At 41.9% G+C, this 18,535-nt stretch overlaps 1 protein-coding gene across 1 annotated transcript in view; it reads left to right on the top strand.

The window, feature by feature from the left end:
* Positions 1 to 18,535, top strand: part of ppp2r5d (protein phosphatase 2 regulatory subunit B'delta) — an 83,585-nt gene that overhangs the window by 57,080 nt on the left and 7,970 nt on the right. The window contains exons 8-15 of the mRNA XM_033020622.1: positions 2,993 to 3,052; positions 8,380 to 8,488; positions 9,240 to 9,293; positions 9,774 to 9,944; positions 11,056 to 11,183; positions 12,600 to 12,701; positions 14,462 to 14,534; positions 16,429 to 16,560. Coding sequence (XP_032876513.1) covers positions 2,993 to 3,052; positions 8,380 to 8,488; positions 9,240 to 9,293; positions 9,774 to 9,944; positions 11,056 to 11,183; positions 12,600 to 12,701; positions 14,462 to 14,534; positions 16,429 to 16,560 — 829 coding nt within the window. The remainder of the gene's footprint in view (positions 1 to 2,992; positions 3,053 to 8,379; positions 8,489 to 9,239; positions 9,294 to 9,773; positions 9,945 to 11,055; positions 11,184 to 12,599; positions 12,702 to 14,461; positions 14,535 to 16,428; positions 16,561 to 18,535) is intronic.

Below are 18,535 nucleotides of genomic sequence, written 5' to 3'. Positions count from 1 at the left end.
GTAATAATAAATCTGCAATGCATTCTATAGTTTTTTATAAATCTAATCTTGAAGAAGTGTCCAGCTGGGCCCCAGTAGGAAGTCACAGATCATAAGACATAGAGCAGAATTAGGCCATTCGGCCCATTGAGTCTCCTCCACCATTCGATCATGGCTGAGCTATTTTTCCTTCACAGGCCCATTTTCCTGCCTTCTCCCCATGACCTTTGACACTTACTAATCAAGAGCTTATCAATCTCCAATTAAAAAATACCCAATGACTTGGCTTCCACAGCCATGTATGGCAATGAGTTCCACAGATTCACCACCTTCTGGCTAAAGAAATGCCTCATCATCTTTACTCTAAAGATACGTCCTTTTGTTCTGAGGCTGTGCCCTCTGGTCCTAGATTCTCTCACTACTGAAAAAATACTCTCCACATCCACTCTTAGGCCTTTCATTATTTGGTAGGTTTTAATTTTCATCCTCTGAACTGCAGCGAGTACAGGCCCAGAGCCATCAAAAGCTCCTCATATGCTTCTTCCTCAGATATGGGACCCAAAACTGCCCCAAATATTTCAAATGTGGTCTGACCAGTACCTTATGAAGTCTCAGCATTACACCCTTGCATTTATATTCTAGTTCTTTGCCCCCTCTCCCAACCTGTCCAGGACTTTCTGCAGACCTCAACACTACCTGCCCCTCCACCTGTCTTTCTACAGTCCGCAAGCTTGGCCACAAAGCCGTCAATTCCATCATCCAGGTCATTAACATCTAACGTAAAAAAGTAGCGGACCTAACACCGACCCCTGCCGAACATCACTAGTCACTAGCAGCCAACCAGAAAAGGCCCCATTATTCCCACTCTTTGCCTTCTGCCAACCAATCTTCCATCCATGCTAGTACCTTGTCCCTAATACCATGGGTTCATATCTTGTTTAGCAGGCTCATGTGCAGTACCTTATCAAAGGCCTCTGAAAATCCAAGTAAATAACATCCACCAACTCTCCTATGTCTATCCTGCTATTTACTTCCTTAAAAAATTCCAATAGATTTATCAGGCAAGATCTTCCCTTAACAAAACAATGGTGACATCAGCCTATTTTACCACGTCCTTAACGGACTCTAAAATCCTATCAACCGCTGAAGTCAGGCTATCCGGCATATAATTTCCTTTCTTTTGTCTTGCTCCCTTTTTAAACAGTGAAGTTATATGGTGAAACTGTGATAATATGCTATACCATTGTTAGAAGCTCCTGATGTTTCAACATCTGACTCACGCGGTCTATTTCACAAGCTTCTTGGGCTCCATTTCCTCTGTCCCTTGAACACACTGGAGCCCACTGGAAATGTATTAGACTACCATATAATATCATTAGGAGATGAATAGGAGAGTATTGGAATAGTGATAGGAATAGCAACTAAAAGCCTGAAATTCCACACTTCAGACTATTAAATCCAAGGGTGCGAGAAAATCAGTTTTGCTGTATTTTGAATTCTAAATGTGTAGTCTGAGAGATTGAGGGAAGCAATTTGGGCATAAATTGCAAATGGGCATCGCAAAATGACTTGCGAAGTTGCAGAATAGTGAAAGGGCATGAGACTGTGATTATTGCATTGCTCTTTCAAGGAACTGACGTGCGTCATTTGGGCTGAATGACTGTTTCTTCTTGTGCTATATGTTTTACTCTCAGCATAAACCTACAAGTGGAAGAGCAGGTCATATAAACTCCAGAGATGTGACAATTTCACATTTCCTGTTCAACATCTATTTGTTGGAACATGTCCTTCACGCTTGGGAAAGGCTTTTTAATCGATATCAGCTTCAGTCAACGTGGCAGTGAATTTCACAGACCAGAGTGCCAATCCACCCAACGAATTATGTAGCAGTATCCATGTAGGGGCTCTCATTTCCCAGCACTAGGTCTGAGGCCAAGGTATTGGTCTTTTGGCACATTTCCAGCATTTGATTTTTGACACATGTTCCTAAAATTTAAAAACAACTAAAAATTTAATATTTAACTTTTTAAAGATATTGGTATATCGTTCCATCACAAAAAAATACTGACACTGAAGTGAGCTGGGTTGGATAAAATAGTAGATTTTTACATTTTTAAAGCTTTCATGACTCAAGATTTTCTACAGATGACTCTAGCAACCTTCTATGCCAGTTTTGTATCTATGCTATAGATCCACTTGTACATAGAGCAAAAACAAAATACTGGAGGAATTCAGTGGGACAGGCAGCATCTGTAGAGGGAATGGGCAGATGACATTTGGAGTCCGAAGAAGGGTCTAGAGTATGGCCCTGACCTGAAATATCTGTCCATTCACTCCATAGATGCTACCTGACTTACTGTGTTCCTCCAAAATTTGCGCAGGATTCCAGCATCTACAGTATCTTCTTAATCCATTTGTATATATTCTGTAGAAATGGGACATTCTGCATTCTGCAGCTGGGGCGAGACACATACACACCCCCCCTCCCACACACCCCCTCTCCCCACTGCACGCTCCCCCCCCCCCCCCCATCCCACCCCACCCCACGCTCTCTCTTCCCCTCCCACCCCCTGCCCACCCCACTCCACCTCTCCCACCGCACACCCGCCTCCCCTCCTCTCCTCCCACACATGAGGAAGAGGGGGGGTGAGTGCTGGGGGATGAGGGGAAATGAGCTGTGCCTGCGCAGTTAGGGGCTATGGATGAGTGGTGGAATATTGCTATGGGGGAACAGGTTGCATTGGGGGAACAGGTGAGTGATGGAATATTGCGTTGGGGAATGGGTTGCGTTGGGGGACCAGATCACCCGTGTGACTGGGACCCAACGGGTCGCACTTAGTCTAGTTTACATCTAATTGCAATCTCAGACATATTTGAAAAGGAGCATTTTGAAAGACTGCGGGAGTGTAGCATTAAACCAATAGATTTTTCTAAAACGGACTAAGGAACATGCATTGATGGCCCTTCTCCTGTGCCGATATCTGAGTGTTTTTTTAATATCTTTTTTATTTAGGTTTATTTATGAAACTGAGCACCATAATGGGATTGCAGAACTTCTAGAGATTTTGGGCAGGTAAGTGGTGTTTTGGTCAACTGCCTTATTTGTTTTTCGTAAATGTTGAACTGAAAAAGTTGTTCACTGTAGATTGCAGCAGGCTGTGTTTAAAACACCTACAGGTATTGGAAACTACATGGCCATTCACTAATTTAGGTGCTTGTGACTCCATTGCCATTTGTAAAGACAACTATTAATTACAAAAAAGCAGGTGCTGCAGCATTTCTGGAGAGGCATATTGGTATAAATGCAATAATAAGAACATTATTTATCCTCTTCCTTCTCACCATATAATGGCCCAAAAGCTGTTCCTAGGTGCATGTAAACCTCCATGTGCATGTGGTGCAGATGTTGTGATATCCTCTACATTGAAGAAAACCCAAACATAAATTGTGAGACTGCTTTGCACCTCAGTTTCATCCTGAAGGATGACTCAGAGCTTCCAACTTGCCTGTTGCCTTAATTTTCCATTGCACTCCCAATTTGACCTCTGTCTTTGGTTTCTTATACTGTTTCACTGAAGCCCAAAGTAAGCTCAAGGTTGTTTTTCAGCGGGGCATGTCACAGCATTTACGCCTCAAAGTGAATTAACTTATTTTAAGTAATCAATCCGTTCCAGTTTATGCAAGGAACCTGCAATGCGAACTCAGGTTTTTATCTCCACGGATATTGCCTCACCTGCTGACCATTTCCATCATTATTTTTCATATTTCCCATTCCATTCCGGAATCTTCCAGTTCCAGCAAAGTATTTTTTCCTCTCTGTTCTGCTGCCTGACCTCTTGGACGTTTCAGTTATGTCTTAGATGGTGGATACTTTCCATTTCACAACTTTCACAACCTTGAGCTATGGTTAGAGGAGTAACCATTTCATGAATGGTGCAGTGACATTTCCTCAAGTGTTGTATTGTTAAAGCTGTATTCTTCCAGACAAAGAAAGCATATGTTATTGTACTCTTTTCTCATAGATGTAAAAAACCATTTGAGGATTCACAGTAGAGTAAGAACATAAGAAAAAAATGTAGGAATCAATTTAATGTTTGGTTTAGTTGACTTCCTGGTCAGCAGTTAACCCCCAGATTTGATGGTTGTATCATAGAACATAGAACAGTACAGCACAAGAACAGGCCCTTCGACCCACAATATCTGTTGGAACAATGATGCCAAGATCGTCAATTATCTTCTTGCACACAACCCATATCCCTCCATTCTCTGCATATCCATATGCCTATCCAAAGGCTGTTTAAATGCCATTAATATATCTGCTTCAACCACCACCCTCGGCAGAGCATTCCAGGTACATCACCCTCTGGGTAAAAACACTTGCCCTGCACATCTCCTTTAAACTTTGCAATCTCACTTTAAAGCTATGCCCTCTAGTATTTGATTTTTCTACCCTGGGAAAAAGATACTGACTGTCCACCCTATTTATGCCTTCCGTAATTTTATATACTTTTTATCAGGTCTCCCTGTTAAACCTCCTCTGCACACTTTCCAATGCATCCACATCCTTCCTGTAATGGGGTAACCAAAACTGCATGCAATACTCCAATGTGGCGTAACCAAATCATTGGTGCAATCTGGCTACTCTTTTTGCTCATTTCCTGTTAATTGCATGGCATGAGTTTTAATTATTCATCAGCCCAAATCTGCTGCACACATAGTCTGAGGAACTGATTGAGCAATTAGATATTAAGAAGACCACCCCATTTAGGGCAAAGGGAGGGTCATTGATGACAATGCCAAAGGTGACGTGACCATGGAACTCTTCCATTAGCGCCCTATGTGTATGTTTAAGTGCACGAGTTATTTTACATTTGTTTGGAACTCATAACCAACAAGACCAAAGCTTAATGGATATTTATTGTAATTGACTTTCGATATTGGAGCGTCACTTCAAGAGTAGCATGTATTCCCCATCGCGAGAAGCGAGATTAATAGTGATTTTCATGGAATTTCTGTACGTGTAATAAATCAGTTCAGCAAGGACCCATAAGTAACCAGGTGCCAGAATCTGCTTGGCTGCCAAGTTAGACGTGGTTGAAGTTAATTTTTGCCGAGATCCTGCTGAATAATGCAATTAAATAAAAATGTGAAGTAAATGTATAATGTTTGTGCTATCCTGCCAAGCAGTAAGTGGCAGAGAAGCCAGCCTTTTAATTCATATGAGGCCTAAGAAAGGGAATCGATGACTGAAGTTGCGTGTTAATCTGATGATGCGTTCATTATGTATATATGTGGAAAAGTTCAGATCCTGCCCATAACAGATTTGGTGGGAAATGATTGGTGTAGATATTCAAGTAGATTGTTTGGGAGAAGATAATTTATTTACTCTGCAATGGATTGGGTGCTTAGCCCTTTAATGATAGTGTCATTCCTTTCGCTGCCTTCGTTAAAGTATTTTGCCAGTTGCCTTTAATTGGCTGACAACAGTCTTCTGGACCCAAGGACTCTTTACTTGAAAAGACACAAAGTGCTGGAGTAATTCAGGCGGAATTTCTGGAAAACATGGATCGGCAATGTTTTGGGCCGGGACCCTTCTTCAGATTGATTTTGATGGTGCAGGGGGAAGAAAGCTTGAAGGGAGGATGGGCAGGTCAAAGCCTGGCAAGTGATAAGTGGATACAGGTGAAGGGGGTGGGGGTGGGGGAGATTTAGACAGATGGTTGGATAAAGGCCAGAGATGAAAAGACAAAAGCCGAGATAAGGATTAAAGTTGTGAAGCATGGAATGGAATGTAGGTGGAAGGGGTGGGGGAAGGGAGAAATGGGTGTGAGTCCAGGTGGTTTTGTAAACCAGCATCTGCAGTCTGAAGAAGGGTCTCGACCCGAAACGTTGCCTATTTCCTTCGCTCCATAGATGCTGCCGTACCCGCTGAGTTTCTCCATCATTTTTGTCTACCTTCGATTTTCCAGCATCGGCAGTTCCTTCTTAAACATCTGCAGTTCCTTGTTTCTCTAGTTAATTTTTTTCATTGGCTTCTTATAATTTGCTTTGAAGTGACCCTGAGAAGCAGCCCTTTGTCTGTCCCCAACTATTTTCTAAGAACGCTTCCCGAGCTCCTGGTTAGACTTCAGTCCACCGACAGCTAAACTTTGAGCAAAAAACGAAGTGCTGTAGGAACTCAGCGGGCGGGCTGCATCAATGGAGGAAAATTGACAGATGATGTTATGGATCTTGTACAGGTGGATGCAGTAGGGGGGAGAAAGCTGGAAAAGACAGGCAGGGGCGGGCAAAACCCTGGCAAGTGACAGGTGGATATGGGTTGTTTCTCCTGCATGTAAACACAATTTGAGGTAAAACGATGGATTAAAATGGCCCTCATATGTATTCCACGCTGTTATGGGAAACAAGGAATGGTAACTGGTGAAATATTTACATCTTTGATGGCCATAGGTTTGATACAAAACCCCTGGGAAAGTAAATGTGGTCATTTATTCAAGAAGAACAATTTGTTTAATGTCAGGAGTATGGAAATTATTGGGAAAGAATTCCAAGAGACGGGATAAATCTCGATGCGGAAAGGCAAAATTGATTTGTGATAGTCAGCATGAATCCTTTCAGACTAATTGAATTGAATTTATTGAAGAGATAACTGTGTCGATGAGAGTAGTGTGGTTGATGTAGTTTGCAAGGACTTTGGTAAGGCCTTTGACAAGGACCATATGAAAGGTTCATGGGATCCAAGTCAAGTTGACAAATTGGATGAAAAATTGGCTTGGTAATAAGACAGGTGATGGTGGAGGATTGCTGTTGTGATTGGAGCCCGTGACCAGTAGTTGCTGGGACCCTTGTTGATTATTATATGCATTAACAATTTAAATATATTTGGAGGAAATATGATGAGAACGTTTTCAGCTGACATGAACATTTGTGGTGTTGTTTGTCGGGAGGAAGACAGACAACAGGAATGATCAGCTGGTAAGGTAGACAGGACAATGGCAGGTGAAATTCAAGTATATTCTCATCAACGACTCGTACAACTATATCTCGATGTGTCAACCTTTGCACCTAATACCCTTCCCAATGACGGCAAGCTTGCCAGATACCATCTTCACCACTCTATCCACCCGACTTGACTCTTTCAGTCTCACCAGTACTCCCACATCCCTCTGTTCTGCAACATTCTCCAGGGCTCTACGGTAAGCTGTGTAAGTCCTGTCCTGGTTTGACATATCAAAGTGCAAAGTTGAATTTCAAACTAATGATGAGGTGTGAGGCAAGTGGTCTAGCTTATAAGGTCATAAGTGATAGGAGCAGAATTAGGCCATTTGGCCCATCAAGTGTACTCTGCCATTCAATCATGGCTGATCTCTCTCTCCCTCCTAACTCCATTCTTATGCCTGTAACATCTGACACCAAGAATCAAGAATTTATCTATCTCTGCCTTAATATCCATTGACTTGGCCTCCACAGCCTTCTGTGGCAAAGAATTCCACAGATTCACCACCCTCTGTGTGTAGTTCGCATGAACCAATTACCACATTTTGGACGGTACACAAATATGCTGGAAAAACTCAGCGGGTGCAGCAGCTGAGTTTCTCCAGCATTTTTGTGTACCTTCGATTTTCCAGCATCTGCAGTCCCTTCTTAAGCACCACATTTTGGACCATGCTTTGGGATCTGGACAATGTATGAGTCATTCAAAATAGCCATGTATATAGTGTCCTGATGTTGACTTGATTGGCTTCCAGCAAGCATAACTGCCTTTTGGTTTATCATGTCTTCAGCAGTGCACTGAAACTTCAGATTGGATTATGTGCTTAAATACATTTTTGGAATTGGCAGCAGGACACTAGTATTTCTTTTGGGCATTGTGAATGCTGTTTTCATTGCTGTACGGGTCTGTACTAGGTCCATTTAATGAGAAATACCGAGGTTGGGGTGGGATGATCTCCAGGGGAATTATCCTTTCATCCTCTTGGAAAATGCAGTCCCTTGATTTTTATTTTAGGTTCACTGCTGAGCAGAGGTTTAGTAATCTGGGTCATGCTGAGCTGTGCAAATGAGAAAAAGCCCAAGTTTGAACCTGATTGCGATGGTAGATATAGGAAAAAGGAATTGATGAGAAACCCTATCTCATTTCTTCCTAATGTCCAAAAGCAAAGACAGATTGTGTTAATTATGAATATCCTACTGACGCTTGGCTGGTCTCTAGAGAACAGCTATTGGACAAAGAGGGATAAATTATTGGCAGTCATGAACAAGGGATTAAAAGTTACTACGCAGAACATTGATGGCAAATTTTAAAATCAATAGCTGGTTATTTGTGAAGCCTATGATATGTGGATTTATATATGAATTATCAAGGGTTTAATTTCTCTCCTCTCTCATTTTATTCTCCAGTATAATCAATGGGTTTGCATTACCTTTAAAGGAAGAGCATAAAATGTTCCTGATCAGAGTTTTATTGCCGTTGCATAAGGTGAAGAGTCTCAGCGTGTACCACCCACAGGTAAGGAATATTTCACCTGTATATTTGCAGCTATGAGGAACATTACAACATATGCTGTAAGAATGCAACTCTTTGCAAGGGTGAATGGAGAAGAGCTTCACTAATGGAAAGTTTGAGTTTATGCCCATTCATCAGATATCTTAATTTAATGACAGGTCGTTATTTGAAACGTTAAAGTGGCTTCTTCAAGTCAAGAGAGTTTATTGTCATGTCCCTGACAGGACAATGACATTCTTGCTTTGCTTCAACACAACAGAACATAGTAGGCATTGACTACAAAACAGATCAGTGTGTCCATATACCATTATATATGTAAATATATACATGAATAAATAAACTGGTAAAGTGCAAATAACAGATTACTTTTATTGTAACATTCCCTCTACCTCATCATCTATGATATTCCCTGCAGCACACATCTTCCGGTCTCTGAGTGAGATCCAGAGAGAAATAACCTAGCATGCGACCTCTCCAGAGATTCACTACATTGTCCCTTGATTACTGCATCTAATAACAAGGCAGGTTCCCGCTAACCTGACAACACGCAGTTTTAGTTCTCCATCCACTGCTCTTGTTTGTCAGATTTCCAGTCTGGAATGAGCAGAAATTTCCTCCAGCTGAATGCTTTAAAAAAAGTTAGAAGGAAGTGAAGGGGGAATGACTAACAAGTTATGCCATTGGCCATTGATTACAGTAGATCTCACTTGTAAAGGATCAAATGGGCATACTCAATGTCATTTTCTCTCTACAGCTGGCCTATTGTGTGGTGCAGTTCCTTGAGAAAGACAGCAGCCTTACAGAGCCGGTGAGTACCAAGCTGTTGGTATTGCCATTTTCAAGTTGCAATAATCCGGTGTTTTTTTCAAATGATTTTTCACTTGGTCCTGATGCAGGGTCTCGACCTGAATCCCTCTGCCTCCATTGATGCTGCTTAATCTGATACATTTCTTCAGCAGCTTGTTTTTTTGCTCCAGATCAAAGCATCCGCAGTCTCTTGTGTCTCTATAAATCGGAGCAATTATTTCTAACCTGGGATAGTCTCTGTTGGCAAATGCCTGATTTAATTGCAAGCATCATTATGGGGTAGTTTTGCTAGCTGTTAATGTCATTTTGATCAATCGGCTGGCCATAACTGGCTCTTTGGTTTTATGAATCTCGCTTTGAGACATTCATCTGGCCTGAGGTGCACAGTGCTGAACCACCTGCCGCGCACTTATTTTTAGTTTCCAAACATATTGACCCAAAACTCACGAGATTATTTGTATCTGCTGTGTTTCTGTCCCAGGTGATCGTAGGTTTGCTCAAGTTCTGGCCCAAAACGCACAGTCCAAAGGAAGTGATGTTTCTGAATGAACTGGAAGAAATTCTGGATGTCATTGAACCGTCAGAGTTTGTGAAAGTAATGGAGCCACTGTTCCGACAGCTCGCAAAATGTGTTTCCAGCCCACACTTTCAGGTAAACCCAGCGTTACCCTGCACTGTCCTTCCCAAGAATAGGGTCGCTTCTTTTTGAACTACTGTTTCTTGTCTGGTAAACAACCCTCCATAACCACCCTTTGACTCTTTTCTCCAAGCCTCTTGAAGCTATTAGGCAAGCTTACTTTGAATTCCATGCAATCGAACACAAACTAGCCTACCATGATGTGGGGCCTTTGGCTTGTTAAAGTCCACATAGGCAATGCCAACGACCCTGCCCACTTGGTGACTTCTTCAGGACATAATACCTGGAAGATGTTATACAGGTGTATAAACTTATGAGAGGAATATATTGGGTAGACGCAGAGCCTCTTGCCCAGAGTAGGGGAATTGAGAATCAGAGGACATAGGTTTAAGGTGAACGGGGAAAGATTTAATAAGAACCTGAGGGGTAACCTTTTCGTACAAGGGTGATGGGTGTATGGAACGAGCTGCTAGAGGAAGTAGTTGTGGCAGAGTCAATTGCTATGTTTATAAAACAATTACACAAGTACATGAATAGGACAGGTTTGGAGGGATATGGGTCAAATGCAGGCAGGTGGGGCTAGTGTAAATGGGACATGTTGGTCGGTGTGGGCAAGTCGGGCCGAAGGGCCTGTTTCCCCATTGTATGACTCTAAAGACTCTGTGATTAATCTGGATAACTCAGCTGACTAAATGTGTAAGAAAAAAATGGAGATGCTGGTTTAAATCGAAGATCTGAAGAAGGATCTCGACCCTGAAACGGCACCCATTCCTTCTCCCCAGAGATGCTGCCTGTCCTGCTGAGTTACTCCAGCATTTTTTGTCTACCTTTAACTCGGCTGACTGATCAGCATGCGCATAAGAGTTTGAATGTTCTCTTGTGATTGAAATTTTGTTTGATTCCAAGAAGTGACTTAAAGCTGAATGCTTTGTGTGGAATCTTGATCTGATTTATTGGCATTCGACAGCCTGCCTATTTCTCTATCCATCCCTAATGCCTACATTTACATTTAGAAGTCAGAGTAATCCCCCCCTTCCCCACCTCTCCACATTGAGCAAAGCCAAGAATAAAATATATTTTGGTAATGTTCGTTTTAATTGTACTGAATTTGGTTATCCTGTTTTAGGTGGCAGAGCGAGCTCTATATTATTGGAACAATGAATACATCATGAGTTTGATCAGTGATAATGCTGCCAGAATCCTCCCTATAATGTTCCCTGCACTTTACAAGAACTCCAAAAGTCACTGGAACAAGTAAGTCTGCTGTCTTTGACCTGTTCTGCATTTGGTAATTTCAGATAACCAGATTTTCCACTTTGGCAGGACCAATGGTTCCGATGTATGATTATCCACCAATAACGTCAATTCTGTTTGCTCTCGTGCTGAAGTGGTAGCATTTCCATGTTGCTTTTTGATTCATCGTTCCCGCATTACTCTATCTGTTAGTTCTAACATTTTTCTTTCTTGTTGTCATTCTCTTTTTCTCTTATTTCACCACTCTGTCAAATAAACCTCAATTAACAAACTTCTTACCAAGGTCCTCTATAGTTGAAAGAAGACATTGTTAATCATGTACTCAAATCCTTTGCAACAAAGGCCGATATACATTTTGCCTTCATAATTATCTTTGCATCCACATAATTAGCATTTAGTGGATTCTGTATAAGGACACTCAAGACCTTTTGAATCAATGTTCTCTAATATCTCACTATTTTAAAATAATACCCAGCATTTCTAATTTTGGTGACCGAGGTAGAGAACCTTCCATGTATCCTTAAGTAATCCATCTTCAATGTTGTTGCTTACTCAGTATTAATCTAATAACATGTGCTTTGAAATTGTTCACAAACTTTGTTTGTGGGGTCTTAGTGAAAGCCTTCTGAAAATACCCTTGAAGCCACTTCGTATCCTTATTACAACTTGCTTTTCCATTTGGTTTTGGGTCCTTAACAAACTTAGAAATGTTACATTAGTCCCTTCTGCCAAATTGTTGATATTGATTGAGAGTAGCTGGGCCCAAGCACCCATCCTCACAAGTTTCCGACTGTCAATGTGAGTACTCATTTGTTCCTACTCTTTGTTTTCTATCTGTTAGCCAACGCTAATATCTCATGCATCTAACCTTCACTAATCTCCACTGTGGGATCTTATGAAGATTTAAGTACACTTCCACTGCCACTGTTTTTCCCCTTTTATCTACTCTCAGATGCACTTAATGAATCAAACATGATTTCCCTTTCTTAAGATCACGATTGACTATTCAATCATATTATTCAGGTTTTGGTTTCCGTCCTATTTGTGATGTTCCCCAAGTTTTCCCAAATTCCTCTATTTTTCTACAATTTGCAACTTATTTGATTCCTTTGTTTCCCATCCCCTCACCCAAAATCACTTCGGATGGTGATGAATCTGAAACATCTGTACCTCTCTCTTCTGAGGTTGCCTAAACGGCTCAGCATTTTCTTTTCTAATGTCAGATTTACAGTATCTGTGGATTTATACTTCACTAGAAAGAGTAGGATTTAAGAGTTAAGTGAATGCCTTCCCCATAGTAAATGTTATTAGTGGATGAACTATTGGTAAAATAGGGATTAATTTAACAAATAGAAATGAATTGCACAAAACATGCAGCAGGCTGTCCTAATATTAAAATATCTTATTCCTATTCAGGACAATTCATGGATTGATTTACAATGCACTGAAGCTGTTCATGGAAATGAATCAGAAGCTGTTTGATGATTGCACCCAGCAATACAAGGCAGAGAAACAGAAGTAAGGACATTTCTTTGGATTTAAAGGGCCTATTTTGCTGTGGGTACAAGAAAATAGCAGCATGCATAGCCATATAACCCCTCAAGCCTATGCTGCACTCAATATGATCATGGCTGATTTACACTGGCCTCCCTTTCTCTCTGGTTGGTATGAGGGATACTAAGTAAGTTGGGGGTGGGGGAAGTGTAAGATATTGAAAGCCCCCTGACATTTAAAGGAAGAGCAGTATGAATGCTAGAAGTCATTATCTTGGGGAAAAGGTTTAGCAAGACGGTGGTTGAGGGGCTGTCCAATGGGGTAAATTTTCCGCCTCGTCTCTGACAAAGGTTGTGCTGGTTTTCTGCAATTGCTCATGGTGTGGTATGTATGTCTTCATCGGGCATTTTGATGTGCAACTGGAGCTTCCACAAGAGTGTTGAGGTGGGTGAGAGAAGGGGTTACAAGGTTGAAGAGAGGAAAGGGGTTATGGAAAGAAGAAAATACGAGATGTGTGGGGTGAGGTAGAGCATGTGAACAAGAATGTGCAAGTCAGTGTGTGGGTGGACAGGGTATTGGTGAGTCTTCCTGTTGCCTGTTGCTAGACTGTCAGAGGTGTATGTTGAGGTCATGTGTGGAGCCTGGTTTCCTATTATCTTGTCATTTTGGATCACAGAAACTGAACCAAGACTTATGAAGAAGCTGGTATATAGCAGCCACCCCACATTAAAATAGTGTAGCAAGGAACTGCAGATTCTGGTTTAAACCGAAGATAGGCACAAAATGCTGGAGTAACACAGCAGCATCTCTGGAGAGAAGGAATGGGTGACATTTTGGGTACAAACCTTTCTTCAGACTAGAGTCAAGGGAAAGGGAAACGAGAGATATAGACGGTGATGTAGAGAGATATAGAACAAATGAATTAAAGATATACAAAAAAGTAACAATTATACAGGAAACAGGCCAATGTTAGCTGTTAAACAGCTAACAATAGCCTGTTTCTTTTATCATTGTTAAACATCTAACAATGGGTTCTCACCTAGCTGACACAGATATGGAAGGGTAAGGTGTGAAAACAAGACATCAAATGGGACAGAGCTGAAGGAAAATGCAGAATAGATCATTGTTAGCTAGGGGAAGTTGACAACGAAGCACACAAAGATAAAATGTAATCAGGAGGACAGTCAGACTGGTCGAAGAATTAGTATGGGGGAGGGATGGAGAAAGAGGGAAAGCATGGGTTACTTGAAGTTAGAGAAGTCAATATTCATACCTGGTTTTCATACCGGTCAATAATTCATACCGCTGGGTTGTCGGCTGCCCAAGCGAAATATGAGGTGGTGTTCCTGCAATTTGTGTTGCAATAGTTGTTCCTGGGTTATTGCTGCTGATGTACTTGATGTTTCTTTTACACGTTTTTGCATCAATCTTCAGAATGCTGAGTCTTCTCAAATTGAATCAGTCAAACGCACAGGAGCATGGAGTTGATGGCTCCTAATAATTTTCTCATATGGGTCATATTTTCTCATATCAATCAAAACAGGATAACACTTCCAGTTTTGCAGTTATCAATTTTATAAAACATAAAACAATAGAACACAGGATCAAGCACTGTTGGTGTAGGGTGTTACACTGCAGAGCCCAGAAATGTGGGCAGTGCTTGGTGCAAAGTATCGAGCAATATCAGTTTGAAATCAAACTATTTTCTTTAAGCAACATTGGCTCATCTACCTGGGTCTATGGGGCTACTGAACCTAATTATATTGTTCCTTTTTCTATTGCAGGGAGAAATTCAAAGTTAAAGAGCGCGAAGAGATCTGGCAAAAGATTGAACATTTGGCCCAACATAATCCTCAGGTAAAAAGTTGCAATTCTTCCCTTCCCCCTCCCCACCCTCCCCTCCCACCCAAGTTGTTCAGATAGCAAATAATTTGGATCATTGAAGCAGCAGATTAATTCACTGGTGTTACCTCTGTGTTGTTGGGATGTCGTACATAATTGTTCGCCCAGTGAAAGTGTGAGGCATGAACTAACTGCTCCAATTGATCGAAAGATACAGCATGAAAACAGGCCCTTCGGCACACCGAGTCCATGTAGATCCGCTTTTCTCGTCTACACTGAGTGAGTGATGCAGGTCAATCTCAGCACAAAGATTAAATTCCTTATGTAGCTCCGAGTTGCTCCAGCTTCAGTCACCTTTCTGAGCCACTAGCGGGTCGGCAAAGCATGATTAGTTTCACTTAAAGATACAGAGTGGAAACAGCGAGTTTGTGCCACCCAGTGATCATCGTACAATAGTTCTATCCTGCACACTGGGGGCGATTTACAGAAGCAATGAACCTACAACTCTGCATGTCTTTGGAATGTGCAAGGAAACTGGAGCACCTGGAGAAAACCCACAATCACAGGAAGAATGTACAAACTGAGTACATACAACACCTGTAGTCAGGATCAAACCTGGATCTCTGGTGCTGTAAGGCAGCAAATCTACTGTTGTGCTGTGCTGCCCTAAAGCTGATGTTCCAGCTTTTTAAACATTTCATTGAAAGTCAAATATTCTGTTAGTAGCTGTGGAATCCAACAAGCAAGGAGCTGCAAGAGAAGATGAGATCAAGGGTCAGCAACAACTACAGTACACAAATGAGAACCAATGTCTAAACTAGACATTGTCTATTTGTGCATTTCTAATGTTCTGTAGCATCTCAATATGTATGTACTTGCCTCAATCAAAATGTATACACTTGTCTTAGAGTATGATTGTACTTGTGTATAGTAAGATGCTGCCTTGTGCTTCCAATCCATTGGATTAGGAGGCATTTTGGAAGCTACATCTTATCTTCATACTACTTCGAAGCAGCATATTATGATCACAGTGGAGATTGTTGGATGTTGCCAGATCTTGAAAGGTAGCGAGGGATGCACTACTCAGCCAACAGAAAGTTTGGAAATGCCTTATGTGCAAAGAATGTAGAAATTAGGAATACTGTTTTGCAAGTGCCAATTGATGTCAGATTAGTTGCTACTTTTAAATCTGCAGTGATCTGCATGTTTCAGAAATGTGGAATTCATGGAGTAGGTGGTATATGTGATCACATTGAAAAGTAAATAGGCTCAATGTTCCTAAGTTACAGGACATATTTCCAATACAACTAGGCTCACACCAACTTATGAATTGCTTAAACATTGACGAGGATGTAGTAGAGAGGCTATCTACATTTAAAATAGATAAACCAGATGTGATGTATCTGAAGTTTCTCAGGAATATAAAGGCAGAGGCCCTGGTCATAATCTTCCAAATAGTTCCAGGTCTATGAAGAAAGGAAGAGCTAGTGGGACTAGCTGGATTGCTCTTGCATGGAGCTGGTGCAGATTCATTATGCAGGATGTCCTGTAATTTTGTTAAATAAACTGTGCTCCTGAAAACAAAACTGATTTTGTTTTACTTCCTATCAAGTGGTGGCAGGTGACACTTTAAAAAGAGGTATGCTAATAACATAGTTCACTTCTAATGAAAAGGCACGGCAGCAGTCCCTCAATTATCTACTGACTTCTTGCACAGCCATGCCTGGGTTGAATTCATTGTTCATCCTGACTTTTATTTGCTTATAGGCCTTAGACTCAAATGTAGGGTATGACACAGGACCATTATGCATTGAGCTCCTACTGCAGAAAGGATGGTTTAATTTTTCTATATAAATAATGCCTATGGTTTTGATACATCTAATTTAATTTTGGTTTTAATCTCTTTCAGTTTAATACGTATGTTGAGCCCCCAGCTGCCAGCTCTGTGCTCTCCATGGAGACAGAAACTCCCACAGCTGAGGGAGTTTCAGCTGAAGATATCCAACTGCTGAAGAAGGCTGTGGAGACTGAGGCTATCCAGGTAATAACTATGAAGCTATCAGAAGTCTGCAAAAAAACCATCTGGTTGACAAGTGAACCAAAGGGAAGTAAACTTGCTATCTTTTCATGCCTGTCCAATGCATAACAGACCCACAATCCAGCTCACTGTTACTTAGTTTAGTTTAGTTTTGAGATACAGCGCGGAAACAGGCCCTTCGGCACACCGGGTCCACGCTGACCAGCACTTTAACACTATCCTACACCCACTAGGGACAATTTTTACATTTACCAAGCCAATTAATCTACAAACCTGTACGTCTTTGGAGTGTGGGAGGAAACTGAAGATCTCGGAGAAATGTCACGGGGAGAACGTATAAACTCTGTACAGACAGCACCTGTAGTTGGGATCAAACCCGGGTCTCCATGCTGCATTCGCTGTAAGGCAGCAACTCTACCACTACGCCACCGTGACTTGAGTCATGGTAACTTGAGAGGCGACTTTTTCCATAATCTTACTGAATGGTGGAAGAGGCGCAAGTATGACTGCCTCCTGATTGTTACATTCCTTTGAAAGAAGCATAGAATAGAGTTGGGGGAAGTTAATTGCCCATCACTGAGAGTCCTTGATGATACTACTGTCACACTTGGTTATAGCAGGGGAATAAATCAAAGCAAGGGATAAACCTACTTAACCGTATCATTATCTGTTTATCTGTCATTGACCACAGGATCGTTTTTGTGGGGACATGGGTAGTATTGTCATTATTATATGCATATAAGACATAAGGAAAGCTTCGGCAAACCTGGACCATCAGAGGCTGAGGAGAGACATGATAGGAGTGTTAAAGTTATGAGAGGCATAGCTAGGGTAGGTAGTTAACAACTTGTTCGAAGGGTGGAAATGCCAAATATTATTATAATAATAATAATAATAACACTCATTGTCTATTTATTTATTTATATATTAAACACATTTAAAGACAACTCATGTTGACCAAAGTGTTGCACAGACCAAAGCAGGTAGACACAAACAGAGCCAGGGCAAACAGGAGCGGCAAGAGGCGACGACAAGCAGCCAAACACAGCGGCGCGGCCATTGACCTGTTACAGCCACACGAATAAAAAGAACACAACAAAAGATAGAATTTAACATAAACATCCCCATAGCGGAATCAACTTCCCACTGTGAGGGAAGGCAACAAAGTTCAGTCCTCTTCCTCTTCACCCGTGGTCGGGGCCTTTTAGGCCTCCGCATTTGCCGCAACGGTGGCCCGATGTTTCAGGCCCTCTCGCCGGTATGACGGAGCTCCAGCGTCGGAACAGAGAACACTCTCAGCGGCTTGGAATTTCCGAATCAGCAACTTCCTACCGGAGACCGCGGCTCCCAAAGTCCACAGGCCGAGCTGGGCTGAGATTCAACGCTGGCGATCCTCGGCAAATATCCCAGCTCCCCAATGTAATCAGCAGGCCCAACACTAAAATAAATGCAATTCAAACCAGCAATCCCTCCTCGCTCGCTGCCGTGTCTCACCTATTCTGCCCAATGAATCACCTTCCGTACAGATTTCCAGCCACCCAACTGCCTCAGCCCTGCATTGGATCCTGCCCCCTGCCAATTTAGTTTAAACCCACCCTTGTAGCACTGACAAACCTGCCTGCCAGGATATTGGTTCCTCTCCAATTCAGATGCACCTCACCCCTCCTGTGCATGCACCTCTCCCAGAAATGGTCCAAAAATCTGAATCCTTGCCTCCTACACCAATACCTCAGCCACATATTTATCTTCCCGTTCCCACCCTCACTAGCACGTGGCACCAAGAGTAATCCAGAAACCACTACCATGGGGGGTCCGACTTTTTAACCTTTTACTTAACTCCCTATAATAATGTTGCAGGACCTCATCCCTTTTCCCACCTATGACATTTGTGCCAACATGCACAATTACTTCTGGCTGCTCTCCCGCCCCCTTGAGAATGTCATGCAGCTGCTGTGAGATGCATGGCACCAAGGAAGCA

The sequence above is a fragment of the Amblyraja radiata genome, chromosome 5 (assembly GCF_010909765.2).
Source record: "Amblyraja radiata isolate CabotCenter1 chromosome 5, sAmbRad1.1.pri, whole genome shotgun sequence".
Classification (NCBI taxonomy): domain Eukaryota; kingdom Metazoa; phylum Chordata; class Chondrichthyes; order Rajiformes; family Rajidae; genus Amblyraja; species Amblyraja radiata.
Note: the sequence above shows the minus strand (reverse complement) of the source record. Positions and strands in the feature narration are given on the sequence as shown.